At 41.6% G+C, this 21,441-nt stretch overlaps 1 protein-coding gene across 3 annotated transcripts in view; it reads right to left on the bottom strand.

The window, feature by feature from the left end:
* The window catches only part of glra3 (glycine receptor, alpha 3), a 41,221-nt gene extending 24,478 nt beyond the window's left edge, over nt 1–16,743 (bottom strand). For all 3 annotated transcript variants that reach the window (XM_073468949.1, XM_073468956.1, XM_073468941.1), the window contains exons 1-2: nt 16,665–16,743; nt 5,714–5,781 (exon numbers count right to left, since the gene is read on the bottom strand). In XM_073468949.1, coding sequence (XP_073325050.1) covers nt 5,714–5,781; nt 16,665–16,743 — 147 coding nt within the window. The remainder of the gene's footprint in view (nt 1–5,713; nt 5,782–16,664) is intronic.
* Nucleotides 16,744–21,441: the final 4,698 nt, after the last annotated feature.

Here is a 21,441-nt window from a genome sequence, read left to right on the forward strand (position 1 = left end):
TGTTTCCAGGGCATTCGTCACATGAAATGTGACGTCAGTGATGTACAACGTAACGCTTCAGATAAAAATCACAGAAGGGCTGCCTTGGTAGATAGAGCTGAGCTAAAGAAACACGTTTCTTTCAGGAGTAGGCTGAGACTGAATTTCATCAGGTGGAAGAAACATGACTCCATAATGAATGCGTGTTTTGCACCATGCCTGTTGAAACTGTAAACAGGAAATTGACTGTTAAAAAGAATGTCATATCAATTTAATAAGATGTTAATATGTCAACACTGAATCACTCCAGGTGCACCGCTAACATGACAGTAAAAATTGCTCTCCCATAGCCATTAACTTGAAGTGGTGCATGTGAGCACAAACCTGTGGCATTATCATGTCTCCCTGTGTGGTTGGAAAAACTGCTCGCACACAGATAGAGAATGGATTAAGAGGGATGGAGAGATTGAGTGAACAAATGAAAAAAACCCACTAATCTAACTGTCTAACAGTAGTAAATCTGTTTAACATAGATAGCGTGTATAGACCAGAGTGAACCAACCTGGCCCTAAGCCCCCTGTGTTTGTGCGCGCGCGCGTGTGTGTGTACTGTATCTGTGACACGGGGCATTCAAAAATTAACCCTCAATCTCTCCTCCACTTAGTTTTTTTCCTCTCTGTCAATGACGATGACACAAAAAACTATTTCATCAGCATTATAAATGGTAATATATATATATATATATATATATATATTAATAATAATAATAATAATAATATACATATACATATATTATCAGTCAAATGTTCTGTTATTTGAGTCTTTGACAGCACTACAATGCATGCTCCATAAACCTCCTGATGCTCTCCATAACAAAATAGATATGAGTAAATTTAACAAGAACCATTCACATAATGTTATTGCTTCGAACTAAGACTTAAGAGGCCCTCAGAAATCTGCCTTCCTCTGTGTCATCGTTACACTCTCAGGATGAACATCTTGGTGAGCTGGTGGGTTCTTTGTGTTCAGCAAAGACTAGTTTTGGCAACATGCAGTCCTTATGGACATAACACTTCTCACTGTTGAAACAGGGAAAATAGTGCATTAAAAAAAGACTGCATGCAGTCATATAAAGTGCCAGGCAGTGGGATGAAAGTCAAACAAATATCAGCCACCTGGAGCCGAGTGGGCGTTACATCAACAGCCTGGAGTGACCTCAATAGTTTTCTGAGGCTGTTAGGTCAACAAATAAATACACAAACAAAAGAAAAGCAGTACATCCTCATTCATTACAGCCATACATTTATCATAATAATAATAATAATAATAATATTTTTTTTTAAATCTAACTATGTATATTAGATATTCACATATCTCAAGACTGTTCATCTCGCTCTGGCTTCATGGCTCTGCAGACTGAAGTTGGACTCACGCGTGATCCCTTTCATGTGATCTCATAGAGAAGCAGACATAAACAAAATGGAGAGTGTGGTGCAGCAACTTGCTGTAGTAACGTGCTGCAGTGAGAAAAAACTAAAAACAAAAGCTTAAACGAGTCTGGACGAGTGGGGAGACGCAGTCAACACAGGTTTAATACTCTTCAGTGAGAACTGTATGCAAGATTTTAAGTTTATGTCAACAGTTTATGTATGCTAATGTTAGCCTCAAGGGCTACAATGTTTACCGTTGCTTGGCAGCACCGCCAGCTGCTGTGAGAGGCCTCTCTCATTGGTTGTGATGGTCCAGCTCAGAAAGTACTGATGTAATCATCCAGATGTAAAATCTTCAAAATCAAATAATAGATAATCTGTGCCAAACAGCATGTTTTGAATGGACACCGCACTACTACTACCACTAATAATAATAATAATGTCAATACGAACAGCACCAATTCAATCTATGAAGGACATAAAAGACAATTTTTTGACACTGGAGTCAATCCATTATCTCCACTCCAGCTGTTAATGTGTCAGCTGAAATGATATCCAGCTGCAGTTACTAGTTGCTACTTGTTAATACTTCCTGTCATGTCAGTAAAACATATTTGAAATGTGTTGTTTATGTGTTGAGGTTATGTCACTGTGCTCTCTTGTTTGTCAGAGGAAGAGAGGAGTGGGTAGATGAAAAGACAGATGGTGAGAAGAGAGAAAGGTCTTAATCCTAATGTGACATATGGCCCCTGTATACGTATCTCTCAGCGCTCCTCTCGCTCTACAGCTTCTACTATAAACTGTATATCATGACCTCTGCATTTGTACAAACCTTTACTCTGCATAATACTGAAGGTTTTGCCTTTTTTTTAATTGAAGTCCCTTCATTATACTAAAAGCCAGAACAAGCTTTTGACTTAACAACAGACATCCTGAATCCTAAATTAAAAGAAATTAAAAATGATAACAATGTCCCTGCAGTGAAGTCCAGCAGACAGACTCTAAAAAGAATTCACACAGACAGAGGGCCAGGATGACACACTCACAAAGCTGGCTCACTGTTGTGTACACACACACACACACACACACACACACACACACACACACACACACACACACACACACACACACACACACACACACACACACACACAGTCATGAAAAATTCATTTGAGTTGGATAAATAATAAAAGTCAAATGAAAGCAATATTGTACATTCTGAAATGTTTCATGACAGTTCTTGCTTGGCAAACACACACGCACACAGACACACACACACAAACACGCACGCACACATGCATACGTACAAATGGCACCTCTGTCAGAAATACTCCCAGTGGTGCAGAAAGCACTTAGACCTTGTCGCTTCAATCATCCATCCACTCGTCCATCCATCCATCTTTAGAGAGGGCTTGACTGATCACAACCAGTTCTGCTCTGCTAATTATGCAGGAGACTGAAAGTGAAGTGGTGTCGGAGTGAAGTGAAGAGTCACAAATGTGTTCAATCATTACTGACTTACAGACAAAGAAAAATGGAGTTCTGGCTCACTATCAGTCAGCTTTGGCTTATGAAGGTTAACTGTCAGATTTTCTGATTGAAGCTGCTGATGAACTATTCCTTACTGTGAGACAACAAGTCTAACACTGTCTGTACAGGATGCACTCAGGCAGAGAATTGAGTGTTTGCTCAGAGCCAAATACACTATCACTATAGCTACACTAGCAAAACAAGAATATAAAGCAATTGAATGAAATATGGTTTGGTTCATAAGTTAAACGTGAGCCGGAACAGCCTTTTTCTATGGTGGCCGACAAGGGAAAACTACGACTTAAAGCTCAAGCTGTGTGTGCCGTGTAAGCCTTGTTGTGTCTTGTTTTCGTTTCCCTGTTGTGTTTTCCAACCTGTTTCCCCCCTCCTTTGTCCCTCACCGGCTCCTTCTCAGTGTGTGTGTGTGTGTGTGTGTGTGTGTGTGTGTGTGTGTGTGTGGGTGTGTGTGTGTTCGTGGCCATGGCTTTCTGGTTCCTGCTGCAGCAGAGAGACACCCCTGACAATCATCCGCTCATCACCTCCTGCTACATTACCCTGATCTCCCCACCACACGTTCGGTGGCTATACCTGCACTCTCTTTACCCTCAGTGATTTTCAGTGTTTAAGATAAACATAAACAATCATACATGGACCACCTGACTGCAACAACTTTAAAATGTAGCAACCGCAAGTGTGTCCAAGCTGTGTTCAGCACTAGTGTCCTGTGGAAACACTGCTGTCTTCTGTAATTGTAGTGAGTTCATGTAGTTGCTTGTGTTGTGTGTATTTGCAGTGTGTTTGTGTATTCTGCTTCTGTGTGGGCACGCTGTAAATGTGTTAAAACCAGCTAGTGGCCCTTAAGCTGCAATTTTCAGCATTTTTTTGGTTTGATCATGGTTTTCACAACACTGAAGAATCCATCTTCATATTTAATAACATTCTGCATTACTGTATATATACAGTATAACTGTCTGTCCTTGTTGATAATGAAGCATAAATTGAAAGTGTGGATGGGCAACATCCTGGAAAGCATCACAGCTACTCTGAATCCACCACTATTTTTGAAGTGCATTCTGTATTTCCACACAAACTGAAATTTGTCTTGTCCCAGCCTGGTCGGGGACTCCCAGGTTGGGACAACTCTGCAGCTCTCCTAAAGCCTGGAGGAGATGGAGGGACTTATGAGGGTTATGAAAGCTGATAAAATGTTTGCACTCCTGTGCCAGGAGGTCAGACCAAATTTCCCTCACCGACACTTTTAGCACATTTTTACTCATCTAATAGCCACACACCCTGAAACCCATTAAAATCCTGATCCTGGTCTATGTACATGTGTGTGCACACATAATATTGATGGAAGCAACTTGTGTGCAGCCTGCAGTGACTTCATGTCACTTTAAAGTATCTGCTGTCAGACTCACTAAATGTCTTCACTGCACATCTGCTATTCCTGTCTGCTTGTCTGTCTCTTCTGATTTCTGTCTGTGTCTGCCTCCCTCTGTTATTATTTCTGCTTGTCACTGTGCCAGCCTGTCTGGACACTGTGTGAAGCTTTTCCTTCTTCCCCTTCCAAATGATTTGCCCTTCTGGTAGGTGCTAATATCTGCCTCTATAGCAATTAATGATTACAATTACATGACAAAATGTAAGTGTTACTAACAGTGAATAATTTATACCACCTATTTTGCTGAAAAGATATCTATGGATTTTACTCTTCTGACTGGTCTCACCAATCAATGTGCTGTCTTAATTAGAGCGAAATGTTAAAAAATAACATTTTAAATGTAAATGTAAGCCTTGAGTGATTTAAATTTGAACCTACCCTCCAAATGCCCATTTTAATCTTGACAAGATGTGAAACTGTATTCAATAATTCACAACAGACCTTGAGGCTTAATAATGACTGACAGACTGCTACTCTCCATACCTTAACTATCTGCACATGACCGCCAAACTCAAGGCTTTTCAACAACTGCTGTACTTCTTTTCACAGTTTTGAAAACCCACATGAATCACAGGTGAGACTTGTGCCTCTTCTTAATCAGAAATCATTTCAAATGTCAAACTATCAGACATCCTTACTAAAGTGGCTAAATTTGGGTTTCTACAGTAGATTAGATTAGACACACATTCTGCTGTTCTGCTCATATTCCCACTGGTCTTAAGTATATACTGCAATCTGCATCTACATATAAACACATGAAGAATCTACACCCTGTGCACTCATCAGGAGAGCAGTGATCAAAGGCTTAAATCCTCAATGCTGCCCTCAGTGGCCTAAAGGTCCACATTCTGAATTAATGATTTCTGACCTGACTGAAGCGTGACAGCATCCTGTCTGAGCACTGAGCAAAAACCAGAATTTTCAGCACACTGAAAATTTCCTCCACACTAAACTCTCAACTCTATTTAATTGACAGGACTGAACCTCCTGTCAACGACAAATGTAACTGAATGCAGGTCTGTGTGAATCAAGTTGCACAAAGCAGTGCACAAAGCCTGATGCTCACAAATACGCAAAGTAATGCTGCTTACTGTTCACCTCTAATACACATAACATTGTTCTATTTGGCTGCTGGTTTACAGGGAGTATGTTGTGTTAAGATGCTGGAACAACTCACTGTGAGAAGATACTTGTTATTTTAACATATAATAATTTTATGAATGCTTTTTGATGAAACAAGGTTTATGTAACACTCACGTTTAAACTTTGTTTGTGCCTTTATGCTAATTTAACCTTTCTGCTAATTTATTTTGGTTTCTCTGTTACTTACCATGGTGGTTTCAGCAATGGAGCCAAAGCTGTTGATGAAAATGTTACAGGAAACATTGACTGGAGGACCTGCAGGGAGAAGAATAGAGTGATTACAGTAGATAGATATCATACAAAACATCTGTTTTTCTAAGATAAACTAACAAGATGCTTGAGAATATCCAGGCTGGTTTCTTTGAAGCTGTTTTGAAGTGTACCTTCTGCCCTCCAGCAATCAATACTTTCTTGGTGCAGCCTGGGGGGATGCACAGCACATTTGACATCACAAGTATTGAGCCATTATACATGCATAATCCAGCGTGAGGTTGAGGTATCTTCAGGGAATTTAAAGCAGCCTCATGAAGAACATTAATAGGATCATGTCTTTGGTTGTTCTTCCTTTATTTCCTCTGTGTTCTTCTGCAGCCCTTCTGATTTGAGTGCAATGAAAGTAACTTGAATGAAATTTAATGAATTTTAAGGATGACAGTAAAAACTGTCTTTGCCAGTAAGAGATTGAAGAAAAACTGAAAATACAAACTATGCCATGGGCTACAGTACATATGAAGTTTAGATGAAATAAGGTGCTAAGATCAGCAGCACTAGTTGAAAGATATATATATTCCTCTATTCATTTGAGGTGGGAAACAGCAGCAGGTGGCCGGCGCTGCAGTCCCAGCTGCAGGTGTTTGATAATCACTGGTCAACTACTATCTCTCCTGCTGTGAAGCCAGAGCTGTGGACGCTGACTGTGCATGCTAACAACTTCGTCTGAGTTGAGATGTAAGGTTTTAGTTTTGTGTCTTGGAGCTGTTAGTCAGATTCTACTCTTGAATAAAACCACCAGTGTGTACAAAGTGCTGCAAGGCTGAGCTGAGTTTCACCAGTGACAACAATGTGCTGCAGATGATGTGTAAATGTTTCTCACTGTAGTGAAGGCCTTATACATGTAAATATGGGGAGAGCCATAACAGGATACTGGTGATATTTTGGCACATTACAGCAGGTGTTTGGTGTCTATGTTTATATTTATAGGGACAATCTAAAGAAGCAGAGTGACCCTGCTCTGGTCTGTTGGACTTAGAGGGGAGAGAGAAGCAGCCTTGCCTTTTATATGATATGACTTGAGATACCCTTGCATGGCGTCTACCACAGTGAAAAGATATTTGACAGATTTTTTTAACCATTTCAGCAGGATTGCTATGTCCAAATTAGCAGGTGGTGGACCCCCAAAGCCTTCTCCACAATTCCATCTGTTTATCTTTGTATTTCTTTGTCATTTTGAGATACTGCCTCATAAATTCTTAATGTCAAGAGGAAAAGGAGATGCTCCGCATCCATATTTAACTGTCAAATCCTCTTATTCTCATGTAAAAAAATGTTAACTAAATAAGATGCGATAAATTCTCTTATCCACACTTTTACTAGATGTTTTTTGTATGTTTTTTTCTGTGACTGAAAACTCCACTCCAGTGGGCATTTAATTGTTTTAATTAAAATTATTATAAAATTAACACTTTTATCAAATAACATTAAATAGTCTTCCAATTTAATCTAATTATAAGTCCACTTTATCCAAATATAGGCCCGATAAGCTGAATATACCCTTTGGTGCATAATGTCCACTGGAGTGGACAGACCTATTTTCTGTCATGTGGACAAAGAAAAATGCATTGAAATCCAGATAAAAGTATTTCTTCCATCTTATGTAGTGGAATATTTTTTTCCCCAGTCTGGTTTTCTGACAATCAAAGGATTTAAAAGTTATTCCTGAGTCACTTTTGAGACTGTCCATACATGCTGTCCACTTGAGTTTACATAACTCCTTAAAATAACATACTTTAAAAAAGTCATTGGCATCATTTTTCACTTGTTTAAGAGTTAAAATAAACATTTTATTTAATCTATCATGCATGAAAGTGTCTCTGAGGTTCTGTCCAGTTAGCAAAATGAAAAGTTTATGCAATACTGTGTTACGCCCCGTTGCCGGGGAAAATGATAAAGTAAAAAGGGTGAAAAACTACAAGAACACCACACGTTTGCCGCCATTCAGTGTATTCTCATTTTCAGCCACGTTTCTCTCCTGCTTCTCTCTCAACACGCAAAAACAAGGCATCAACAATCAATCACTGTGCAGCACATCCGTCACAGACTTGACGAAGAAAATAGAAAATACAATTGAGTTTTTAAACATAACTTATGCAAATACATTCTCATAAAAGGTAAGTAAAAGATTGTAAACAAAACTGAGATAAAATAAACTATTTTATCTATTACTGTTGTTACTGTCTCTGTTGTCCTTTCTGGACCTGCGAGGCAAAAGCAGTTGAACACAGAACAAATGATCAATCATCATTTTAACCTTTTTAGCTCAGGATACATGTAAACAACGAGTTATTATTACTTTTTAACAACGGTTTAACCCTTTTAGCTCAGAATACATGAAAACAATGAATGATTCCATTTTTAATCACTATTCCTAGCAAATTATTATGTTACACTTTGAACAACATGAATTACATTGCTTTTAATCAAATCTTGCCATGAATTAGTTTTTAGCCATAAGCTTGGTCTTTTTATCATGCACAATTTTATAACCATGACACACTCCCCTACAACACAGATGTCGTCCACGACATCTCAACCAACAGGTGAGTAATGTTTAAAGCATTTACCTATGTCATAATGTCATCAGGCCAATCATTCTACAGTCTGTATACAATCACTCGGCTTATTCAAAGTCCAGGAGTGTGTTACACGTGTATCAGCACTCTGCTTGTCCATCAGTCCATTTATGACTGTATAAGGTATGTATATGTGCATGTATGTCAACACTCAGTCCATGAAACAGTCCATCCATGAGTGTGTGTGTATGTAGTGCATCAACACTCAGTTTGTGAAAGAGTCCATCCATGAATGTATGATATGTGTATGTGCATCAACACTCAGTGTCCAACAGTCCATCAAAGAGCGTATAATGTAGAGGTGTAAGTGTATCAACACTCAGTGTCCAACAGTCCATCAAAGAGTGTCTGATATGTGTATGATGTGTGTGTAAGTGAGTCTTCTTCTTTCAGTAGCCCGGTGCAACAGGCTGATAATTCCAGTGTTGTACTGGAGCTGTCCATGTACTTGCTGCTTGCATGTCTCCATAGGATGCTGGAGGATAGTAGTGCATCATGTAATCTGGGAGTCCGGTGCCACAGCAACTGGGATGGCCAAGCTGATCATATGTGAAGACTCTCGGAGGCCGTCTCTCTCTTACTGGTCGCTGGTACTGTTGTTCATCCACACTGTGATCTTCACTTTGAACAGGTGACTCTGCTGCTGGCATTCTCTCCTCCAGTGAAATCTCCTCTTGAACTGACATGTCCTCTTCTGACAGTGGATCTCTTGTGTCCTGCTCCAGCTGGGGCATGTCCTGATGCTCAGGCTCAACATCCTCCACGAGCTGTGTGACACCTTCATCAGCATTCTCTCTGTCTGTGTGGACTTGGGGCTGTGGCACAGGCTGATGTCTGAGTAGATAGTACCCATAGTCGTCATCATCAGTATCATCATCGTTTGTCTCTTGGTCTGTTTGATCTTTGCCTTGATGAGTCTGAGCTGTGATTTGTCTTTTCACTTTAGCTGGTTTCAGCTGAATTTCTAGTGGTAAATGGTCACATGGCAACAGGAGGTTACGGTGCAGGATCCTACGTCCTCTCGCTTTGCCTTGCTCAGGTATCACTTCATATATGGGCATGTCTTTTCCCACCTGACGAATTACTTTGTGGATGCAATCTTCCCAGTGATTCCTGAGCTTTCCTGTCCCTCCTCTAGGTGTCATATTCCTGATGAGAACACGGTCGCCCTCATGCAAAACAGAACTCCTGACTTTGTTATCATGATTCCTCTTGCTCCTTTCAGCACATTTCTTTGCATTTGCTGTTGTGATCTCATAAGCCTCTTGCATCTGTTGTTTCCACTTTTTCATGTACTCTCGATGATCAGCAGTTCCAGTCTCAGGGGTCAAACCAAATAACAAGTCAACAGGTAACCTTGGTGATCTGCCAAACAGAAGGTAAAAAGGGGAAAAACCTGTAACTTCACATCTGGTACTGTTATATGCGTAGATGAGCTTAGGCAATGACTCTCTCCAATCTGACTTTTGTTTCTCTGTGAGCGTTCTTAGCATTTGTAGCAGTGTTCTGTTAAGCCGTTCCACTTGCCCGTTGCCTTGTGGGTGATACGGCGTGGTTCGAGAGCCCATCACTCCACAATTTTTCTTCAGCTGTGCAAACAATTGATTCTCGAATTCACCTCCCTGGTCGTGGTGAATTCTCAGAGGGAATCCAAACTTCAGTGCGTAATCATTAAATATTTTATCAGCAACAGTCTTGGCAGATTTCGATGTTGTGGGGTAGGCTTGTGCAAAGCGTGTGTAATGATCTACTATTAACAATATGTATTCATATCCACCTCGGCACTTATCCAGATGTAGGAAGTCAATGGATACAAGCTCGAATGGCTGAGTGGTGACAATCGGTACGAGTGGAGCTCTGGCTTCTCTACAGGGCTTTTTCTGTTTCAGGCATGTACAACTTTGTGTGACGTAGTGCTCTATCTCTCGCTGCATGTGTGGCCAGAAGAAGCGATCCCTGATGAGCGATGTTGTGCGTTCCACGCCTTGATGTCCCATCTCATTGTGGAGCTGTTTCAACACTGTTCCTTTGTATCTTTCAGGCAGAACAAGCTGAGTTCTGGTTGCAGTCTTTCTTTGAAGTATCCCGTCTCCATCAAAGGTAAGTTTCTCCCAGTCACGCAGCAAACATTTGGTCTGTACATTGAATGACTTTAACTGCTGTCTTGTCGGCTTTTCTTTTGATTGTTTACAGGCAACGACTGGACCAATGGTTGGATCATCTCTCTGAGCTTGACAGATATCTGCTCTTGAAAACGGTGTAGGTGTGTCTCCACCCATTTCTGTACACTCACAAGTCATCATGGACCACACTGTGTGTGAGACATCACTTTCAACAGCTTGTACTGTGGCTTGCACTGAAGGGGATGACATTTCCTCTGTGCATTCCTGCATCATCGCCTCTATGTCACAGGGCATTCTTGAAAGACCATCAGCATCACAATTTTCTTTGCCTGGACGATACTTAATAATTAGGTCAAAGTCAGCTAATTCGGCAACCCACCTATGCCCTGTTGCATTTAATTTGGCTGTTGACAACACATAGGTCAGTGGGTTGTTGTCGGTATACACAGTACAGGAGGAGCCAATTAAATAGTCCCTGAATCGCTCGGTAACAGACCACTTCAACGCCAAGAATTCAAGTTTCCCTGAATGAAGATGATAGTTCTTTTCTGCTTTGGTCAAGGTGCGTGATGCGTAGGCTATTACACGTAGCTTACTCTCCTGTTCTTGATATAACACAGCACCTAACCCTTGGTGTGAAGCGTCTGTGTGCAAGATGAATGATTTGTTGAAGTCTGGGAATCCAAGAATCGGTGGCTCAACCAAACAGTTAATCAGTCTCTCCAGTATTTGTTGATGCTCATCAGTCCATGTGATCGGCTTGTGTGAAGGTGCCCCTTTAAACTTTCCTTTCACTTTTCTTGTCCGTGTGTTACTGTCCTTGTGTTTGTCGGATTTGGGATCTGATTCTGTCAGAGCATAAAGTGGGCCGGCGATGCGGGAAAAGTCTCTTATGTACTGCCGGTAATAGCTCAGGAGTCCCATGACTGCTCTCAGTTCTCCCACAGTCTGCGGCCTCTTCTTCTTTAAAGCTCTCACTGCTACAGTATCAGCAGGGTCCATTTTACTGCCATCCGCAGACACGATGCGCCCTAAGTAGCGGACCTCACGTCTGAACACTTCACACTTCCTAGGTTTCAACTTTATGCCATGCTGACGTAGCCGCTGTAGCACTGTCCTCACATGTTCGACGTGATCCTCAAAGGTTCTGCTGAAAACCAGTGTGTCATCTAAATAAGGGATACAGATGTCATCTCTCAGTCCTTCCAAACAATTCTCCATGCAGCGCTGGAAGGCAGCTGGAGCATTCATAAGACCGAAGGGAATCCTGATCCACTCATAGAGACCCCATGGTGTCACAAAAGCAGTCAGAGGTCTGCTCTCCCTAGTCATAAATCCCTGATGGTACGCCTTTCCTTGGTCTAGGAGAGAGAACCATGAGTTGCCTCCTAGGCCATCCATTATATCTTGCACTCTGGGTATAGGCTGACGGTCAGGGAGCGTCTTCCTGTTCACCTCACGGTAGTCAATGCACAGTCGTAGACTGCCGTCTTTTTTTCGGACACACACGACTGGTGAAGCATAAGGGGAGTTAGATTTCTCTACCCAGCCCTGAGCGATGAGGTCACTCAGGTAGTCCTTCATTTCCTGATACAGTGGTTTAGGTACAGAGAGATATGTTTTTGCTACCGGCTCAGTGTCTTTCAGTGATATGTGAAGTTGCAATCTTTCTATGCGGCCAATATCATCATCTGTCCTTGAAAAGGAGGTAGACTCCTCTCTTAACATCTGGCGAACTGTCTCCTGTTCTGGCTCGCTGAGATGACTCAGATTTACAGGTGGGTCCCAAACATTATCATCTGTTTGACCCTCTTTAGCAGTGACGTGATTTGTTGTGACTGACGGTGGTGGGCGAGATCTCTCCAGCACAGAGGTGGGGTAGACTGCCTGGACATGCTGGACAGTCCCAATAACAGTTCTCCCTGCTAACACAATGTCATGATCTGTTGGGTTCTGCACACTTACAGTAATAGAGGGTTTTTTTGTGCCTCTGGTTACCTCTACTGCCATGTCACACAGTTCAAGTCCCTCTGTCCAGCGAGGATTCACATCAGGCTCGAAGATGAGTATTGCATCCTCCTGTGGGGAGTCCATGTGGACGTGACATTCAACTTGGACTGACAGATGTTTAGGTATGTTGATTCTCTCCCTTTTTGTCTTGACTACATACTCATTTGCTTGCTTGACACTGACTTGCTCAACAACAGCAGTTACATGTTTTACAAAAGTGTCTGTGTAGCCTGGGAATGATGCCCTCACTGTTTTACTCAGATGTTCCCTGTGAGTAGTGTGTGATTGTTTCAATTCACTGTCAATAATGATCTTAATTACATTAGAGCCAATGATTGGTTGAGCAAGTTTTCCACCCTTCATTACAAGCGTGGGAACAATTACTTCTGTCTTGGATGCAGCCCCGGAAGCTAACCTGAAAGCTATCTCAACCCAACCTGTGTATGGCATGCTTTCCCCATTTGCTGCTTTTATATCTAGGCCCGGTGCCACGTCCAAAATGTCAGAAATGTCTCTCAGTCTTGTGTCTGGTAAGTGCACTTCTTTCCATAGCTCGTCAATTATTGTCACTTGGGAGCCTGAGTCCCACAGAGCTTGGACCCTTTGACCTTGAATGAAGCAGCTGACCATGTGTTTCTCTCCTACTAATGGGGCTCTCTTAGCCTGTTTTTCTCTTCTCGAGGTAGCGTTAGCAGTCATACATGAGAGAGGTTTGCAATGTTTTTTGTGTTCAGCCCAATTATCAACTTGACATGGCCTAGAACAATAAAACACATTTTTACAGGATGCACACTGTTTCAGCATTACCCCTTCTCCCTTCTGTCCACAGTGTGCACATTGCTGGGACCTCGCTGTGTGATTGGTCACTCCCTGTCCCGTGCGAGTGACCTTCCTCCGTTTAAAGGCTCACCTCCAAATTGTCTCTGTCCCCTTGCTCGACATCCAGCAAGGAAATGTTCGCTGCTGCCACACCTGTAGCAGTGTGTACAATAGTCCTCAGCTCCACTCTGTTGACAGCCAAAACATCTCCTCATTTGTCCGCGATTTGGTGGAGGGAAGCTGCGTTGTGGGGCAAATCTTTGCTGGTACTGGGCAGTTCCACCTCGGTGTCTGGGGCCTGTATTGAACCAGTAGTTCTGTGACCAATCCTGCATCTGCTCACCTGAGAATTGCTGTCCTGATGTGCCATCCGCGCCCCCTGCTGGTGGTTGTGGTCTGGGTGCGTGCTGGGGCTGTAGCATGGACTCCCTGATTTGAGACACTTCCACTTTCAGGTCTTTCAACAGAGCTATCTCCGATTTAATCTCCTCAAGCTGGGAGAGAACGACAGGGGAAACTTTAGGATTTTGGTGAGTAGCTGGTTTTTCATTCTTTTCAGCAGGAACATCACTTGACTGTGCTGAGTGAACAGAAACAGGTTTCTGTTGCCCGGCCATTTTCTTTTTCATCTGTCTCTCTGTTTCATAGGCACATGCAATGTTCATTCTCTCAAGCAACAGTTCGTCAGAGATGTCAGCTTGCTCCAAATAAGGCTGAAGATCACGCTTGATGTTGTCGTTCTGAAGTCCAGTTAACACAGTGTGAAGAAACATTCTTTGCACTAGCCCAGGATCATACTGAAGACCCGACTCAGATTCCTGTGAGGCAAACAAGATCTTTTGTCTCAGGTCGAGAGTGCGGATGAGGAAGTTCTGGGGGGTTTCTTTAAATCCTTGCACCTCAGAAGTCAACTGAGTGTAGAGATCGGTTGCACTTTTCTCTTGATAATGTGAACGGAGGATTCGTCTCAATGTTGGTAAAGTCAAGTTCATTTTGCCCTCCAAATAGCTGCGAAGCTGCATACCAGGCGCTATGGCTCTAATCACTGAATCCACAATCTCTAGCTCTGGAAACCCCTTGCTTAGACCATGTTCAATTTGCCTTCCTAAACTTGAAAAAGTCAGTTTGTCTTTTTGACCAGGCTCACCAATTTGTCCAGCAATTTTAAAGTCTTTGTGCCAGTGATGAGGTGGAGGGTTGTGGGCTGTGTTCTGTGTTACCTGTCTGTTGTAACCGTTGCTTTTGGTGTCTCTTTCTTTCTGTGTGCTTGCTAGCCGGAGCTGCAACACTTCAATTTCCTTTAATAATTTTTCCTCCTCTTCATCTTGTTTTTTCTGCTGCTCCTCCGCTTGTTTTGTTACACTAGCATTGCACACAGCCTGTAGCTCGTAGATTTTTTCTTGAAGATGGAGTAAGTCAGCCATACCTTGATCCTCAAGGTCCTCTAGCTCTTCTCTCTGGATGTAGCTTGAAATTAGCGTGATGAGGGCTGTGCGTCCTTTGCCGCTAACATGCTCGAACTCCGCTCCGCCGAGGATTAAATAGTCACACAGCTCCACTAAACTTTCTCTGGGCAGCAAACACAGTTCTTTTATAACTCCGAGTTGTAGTTTCTCTATCTCTGTCGACGCCATCCTGCAGAATGTGGGCGCTAACGGCGAGGTGGTACCGATTAATCTTCTTAGCAGTTAGCTCTCCTGGTATGTAGCAATACCTCAGATTACTTGTAGCCGAAGACGGTCGGGTTCCCACGGCAGCCGACTCCTCACTTGCTCCGATGGTCCGGGTCGTTTTAAAAAAAGGATGTGTGACGGCTGGGGACACCTCTGTCGATGTTAAACCACGCTGCACACAATCCCAGCGGTGCCTCCAAATGTTACGCCCCGTTGCCGGGGAAAATGATAAAGTAAAAAGGGTGAAAAACTACAAGAACACCACACGTTTGCCGCCATTCAGTGTATTCTCATTTTCAGCCACGTTTCTCTCCTGCTTCTCTCTCAACACGCAAAAACAAGGCATCAACAATCAATCACTGTGCAGCACATCCGTCACAGACTTGACGAAGAAAATAGAAAATACAATTGAGTTTTTAAACATAACTTATGCAAATACATTCTCATAAAAGGTAAGTAAAAGATTGTAAACAAAACTGAGATAAAATAAACTATTTTATCTATTACTGTTGTTACTGTCTCTGTTGTCCTTTCTGGACCTGCGAGGCAAAAGCAGTTGAACACAGAACAAATGATCAATCATCATTTTAACCTTTTTAGCTCAGGATACATGTAAACAACGAGTTATTATTACTTTTTAACAACGGTTTAACCCTTTTAGCTCAGAATACATGAAAACAATGAATGATTCCATTTTTAATCACTATTCCTAGCAAATTATTATGTTACACTTTGAACAACATGAATTACATTGCTTTTAATCAAATCTTGCCATGAATTAGTTTTTAGCCATAAGCTTGGTCTTTTTATCATGCACAATTTTATAACCATGACAACTGCGTATTGTGGTGTTTTACATGATGTGTCCCCACATCAAACTACCACTTCTATCGAGGAACATTTAAAATGCTTCTGTTGTCAAAGATAAAACACTGATTGGTGGATGTGCTTTACATTGAATGTTTTTCAATGTAAAAGGTACATTGCACATAGGTTTTTACTAAATGTGAAGCTGCCTTTCACTGTGTGGGCTAGCCTCAAATTATGTACTGGTCATTCAACATGTTGCCCTGTCTGTTCTCAGGAAGGGACATGGTTCAAAGTTAAGCTCCAGTTCAATTCAACTTTCACGACATGTGTGTAGCAAACAGACAGAGGGGGCAATACCTGTGGCTGTTGTCACCACCTGATGTGAGTGGCTGCCTGATCTCCGTAGTGTACCTAAGAGTGCATCCGCCGTCTTGGACAGTTAGGTGGACCTTCACATAAACCGTAAATTTGTTAATGATGATTTCGAATGGTAGTGCTCGGTTGCCTGTCATAGCATAGCATTTTTTCAATTCAGTTCAATTGTAAGGGGCTATATTGACATGTAAATTATAAGAACAAAATTAACAAAGCAGGGCCAAAATGCGAATGCCAAAAGTAAAATTTGTCCAAATAGTAGGACAGTACACAGTAACAGCAAGATGGACACTGAAAAATGCAAGCACTACTCAGGTCAGGTGGTGACAGCTTCCTCTCATATAACGTAAAAGAAGATGGAGTTAAACAAAATCATTATAAACTGTAGCACAATGTATCCATGTTATTATGGATAGTGCTTCACAAGGGTGGCTGAGTTAAAATAAAATGCAGACAGACATAAATAGCCAGACAGATACCTTTAAAGTTGGGTCTTATCCTGGCATCATATCCAGATGTTCTCCCCATCAGTTTGTCCAGGAAATCAGACGGAGACATTGGGACCTGCCGTGTCCTTGCAGCATTGTCCACCTCCTTACACTGACCCACACTGTCATGGAAACAAAACACAGATTACACAAAGTAATCATCTGTGACATTTTCACAGCGGGAGGCGTATTGTGCTGCCCTCCTTGTCAGCTGATGTAAAGCACCATACTGAGTCCAGGTAGTGACTGCTTATGACAGCTTTGATGTTTGCCATTTTAAATTCCTTAGACCTAATCTTTAAAAACCAAGAGCATAAAACCTTCAAAAAACAACTGTTAGCAATGCTCCTATTGGCGGCATCTCAGCTGGCTACAGCTGGGGGGCGTATGACTTCTGTGTCCTGCATGAACTAATGTTAAGATTCATTTATATTACAGTCATCACATTTTCATCATCATTTTGTACAGACATGGCACAACAAAGTGTGTTTGTGGGCGTGTGTGTATGTGTCTTCTTGGGTCAATGGGTGGTAGCGTCGTAGACACACAATACATAGAAACAGACAAAGGAAAATGGTAACACATGTATATCCATGATGTGTAGTAGTGTCTATGTGTATGTACAGTATATTATATGTGTGTGTGTGTGTGTGTGTGTGTGTGTGTGTGAGAGAGAGAGAGAGAGAGAGAGAGAGAAAGGCAAAGTAGACCAAGACAATAATGTTAAAAAGAGAACAAAAATGTCTCCACTCCGGTGCCAGATTGTTCTGTCCCGTACGGTGATTGTATCAGTGCCACTTGCTATTGTGCTTAGCTTTCTTCAAAGTATTTTCTAGTGTTGAGCTTTCTCTCGTGCCTATGCTCCAGTGTGTTTCCCTGTTTGGGCTATGTCTCATGCTCATGTTTTGTTTCCCTCATGTGCAGAACCTCCAGCACCTCTCCATTCTGCTTCCTGCTCCACTGGCTCACCTGAGTTCCCCCCGTGCTGCCACCAGACAACCCAGCCTGCCTGCCTCGTCCAATATTTCCTTGAGAATTCTGTCCTGTAAATAAATTCCTTTAAACCTGATTTCCAGCCTCCGATCTCTGCTTTTTTGGTCTTGACCAAAACCCCATGGTAACAAAGTTCTTGCTACATATCTTGTTCTTTCCTCTTCTTGTGTGTAGAATGAGATATGTCCTTCCACTTCCCACAGTGGAGATGATGTTTCTGGAGAGTCATACTCTCTGGAAAGAAATTTGTTTAAATTTTTGTCTGTTAAGAGTGAGGTGTTGAATCGCCACCTACTTGGAGGGGTCAGGTCTTTCATGCACTAGGTGGAAGTCGACCGATGCATTGTCTGAAATAATATCAGGATGAATTTTGGGAGAGTTGGGATCTTGTCTAGATTTGGATTAATGATTGTATTATTGTGAGTGTCCCTATGATTACTGAGTCAAAAAGTTCCATAAGGTGTGAAGTAAAGGAATAGGTGACTGTGGCTATCCTGTCTTGACTGTTGCCGGTGTGGGGAAACGAACCCACCACAGATGATCGATCAGAATCATGAGTCAGTAGTTCAGGTTTAATCCAACTCTTTATTGTTGCTTGTAATTGAAAGCGTAATAGGTGTGTGGTTTCTATAAAGGATATAAACAAATAATGATTACCAAATTCAGGCTGGAAACTTCGACAGAAACTTCATAATTGTAAAAATATATTTCTCACTATAAACAAAGTGCTCGTTAGAAAACCACCATGAATGCATCATAATCAAACATAAATCATCAAACCCGTAGAGCACCCAGTGAACCAACACCAGCTCCCATAATGTGTACAAACCTATAGCAAATATCACATCAAGAACACCAATTCATAACCTTACGCACACCGTGCTGAAGGATAAAGGACGGGCTGTGTGGGAGAGGACCAACTGTATAGGTGATAACAGGTGGACTAATTGGGTGCACTGCAGGTGAAAATGGCCCATCCCCCGGAATGTACCATTGCGGTGGGGGAGTTTGATTACCTTTTGTACAAGGTGTGAGAAAACTGTGTGAAAGAATGTTGGATTGTTATTGGTATTCACAATCACAGTCCTGAGAAGTCCATTAATAGTAACAAGCGGCCATCTGGGTGTACAATTTTATTTTTGTCCTGGTATACAACATTTTCATACTAAGCAGAAAATATGTGGTTTATTTATTTACCTCTGGGTCTTAAGCCAAAAGCTGGGGTACATTTATGTAAGATTAAGGACTTTCACTTTGCCAGTGAGCCCATTCCCCAGATGTTACCCTCAGTTTGTGGGTTAGTACTGTTAAGAATGACAGTTTTACTGATGCACTGCAGAAGTCGTGTGTGTATTCCTCTGGTAGTAGCTTCTAAATGCTAAAGGTAAAGCTTGATGATCCTGAAACAACACTTGTGTTCATGTTTGTCTGTTGGGAGAAGAAGGAACATTTCCAAAAATAACTCTGCTCACTGCCAGGGTCATACTGCTAAACACAGACACAGACACACACACACACACACACACACACACACACACACACATACATGCACACACACCCTATTCAGCCCATGCAAGTGTAGTTTCAGGATCATCAACCTTTACTTTGGCATTTGGAAGATGTTTCCATTTACCCTAGCAGGGTGGAGCCTTACCCAATCCTGAGAATAGAATAAGGGTGTTTACCATGAGTTTGATTACTCATTTAACCTCATCTAAACATGCACACACACTGGCGCTGACAGCAAGAGACAAAAAGAGACATGTACTCATTCATTTCCAATGCGCTCTGGGAGATGAGGAGCGACAGATAGCAGAGTGACAGCTGGGAAAGGAATCTTACCAACTTGAGGTCAGGGGAAAGTTGACTTCAGCAACAAGCAAAGGAGAAGAGAGGAGCAGTGATGGCCAATAAATGTTCATCTAATTGTTGGGACCCACAGATGAAGTCGTTCACTGTGGATTTTAAAATGGACTCTGAACGGAACTCAGTTTCCCAGAAATCCCCAGTCTTCACACCTAGGTGCAAATTCAAATCCACTGACCAGATAGTCAAAACTCCAGCTCCTTCCCTTGTTCTTGCTCTTCTCCACCTCTCTCTCTGCATTTCCAGCAGGTCCAAAGAACTTCTCACAGCAGCGACATGAGGTCCTGCTAGTATTCCAGCTTAGTTAGTGCCAGAAGCTGCAACGCAAAGCTTACCAGCTAACTACACAATCTGAGGAACACCAAGCAAGTTAGCACCGAGCTGCTATCCCTGCAAAGGTAAGGAGTGACCAGTTTCCTCCACCTGCTGTCTTTCATCAGATCTTGCACAGCAAGAACAGCATTGGTCAACATTGGGATTACAACCTTCTCCTGCTTGGCTCATCAGCCAAGGAACCACCAGCACCTTTTCTTTAAAGAATGTTAATGTTGAACTGGGCCCCTTTTGATCAGCCATTTTGTTTGTAGTCTTCCTTTGTACGGCGTGGAACTTTGAACCCTAGCCACCTTTTTGCTTTTGTTCTTCACACACACACACACACACACACACACACACACACACACACACACACACACACACACACACACACCTGTATATAGTACATGTTAGTTAGATTGTGTGTTTTCATCTTTATGTTAAATAAAAGGCTTTTGAACCTTCATGCTGTCTATTTAATATTGTACAAGAGTGACTGTTGCCATCCTCTACTCTGTCAAGAACTCCAAAATCCTTCAACCATTACAGCTGTTATGGTAATTGTGGTGGTAGTTATGAGGTTTACTATTATTCAGAGTTACATACCGACAGTTTAGTACCTTTTTATTAGACTGATTTGGTGAATTGGCTATCTTTTCCCTTCTTCAAGGGTGGTTCCAATGAGGTATTATTATTATTAATCATAATTAATGATTATCTCTAATAATCATTAATTATTATTGATAGCCACATTTAACCCAAAACTCCCTATTACTGTTGCATGAAACACTACATAATCATCTCATAATCTTCTGCTAAATAAACTCTTGACTTCAGTTCCTATCAGCCAGTCTGTTCCCATCTATAACAAAAAAAAGAAAAACACTTGTAGTTGTAGCTTGCTTGGCCTTATCATTGTGTACTGTACACACAAGGACAGTTACTGTATATAGTATGTTTATCTTTATTCTAAAATTTTTATTATATTTTTTTTATTCAAATTGTTATTTTATTCTTTCTCTCTTTATTATTGTCTCTTTATTATTATAAACATGTCATGTTGGCGCCATGTTTTCCACACACACGTTTAACTGATGCCCTTTTAATAATGTCATGTTGTTGTGCTCTCTTCTTCTGCAGTGGTTTAAAGGCACCCACCTGGAGAATTAAACCACAAAGTGGATGAAAATGCAGTAATTCTCATTTTCTTTGATTTTCTGTAAATTTGGTTACATTTTGCACTAGATTTGGATGGATACCTGGCTAATGTTAGAGATGTTACCATAAAAAGAATGCAAATGAGGTGATAAGGGTGATGAGGGTCTGCCAACATGACCTTTGCCCTCTGAGTGGCTCTGATTTGACATATATGGCCAAGATCATTCAAGTTAGTGCCAATGGTCTTTGGCCCCACCGCATGTTAACTTTTGAATATAAAACCAAGCATCCATCTGCAATAAAAACTTGTCTTTAACCAATTTATCGTTACATTAGAAAGGCTTACACAACCATTTTAGAACAATCTATTTGAAATAAACATCTGTATAAACAAACATTTCTTAAGTACGTGCATGCATGCCAACTGCTTGAACAT

Source organism: Pagrus major, chromosome 1 (genome assembly GCF_040436345.1).
Source record: "Pagrus major chromosome 1, Pma_NU_1.0".
NCBI lineage: Eukaryota > Metazoa > Chordata > Actinopteri > Spariformes > Sparidae > Pagrus > Pagrus major.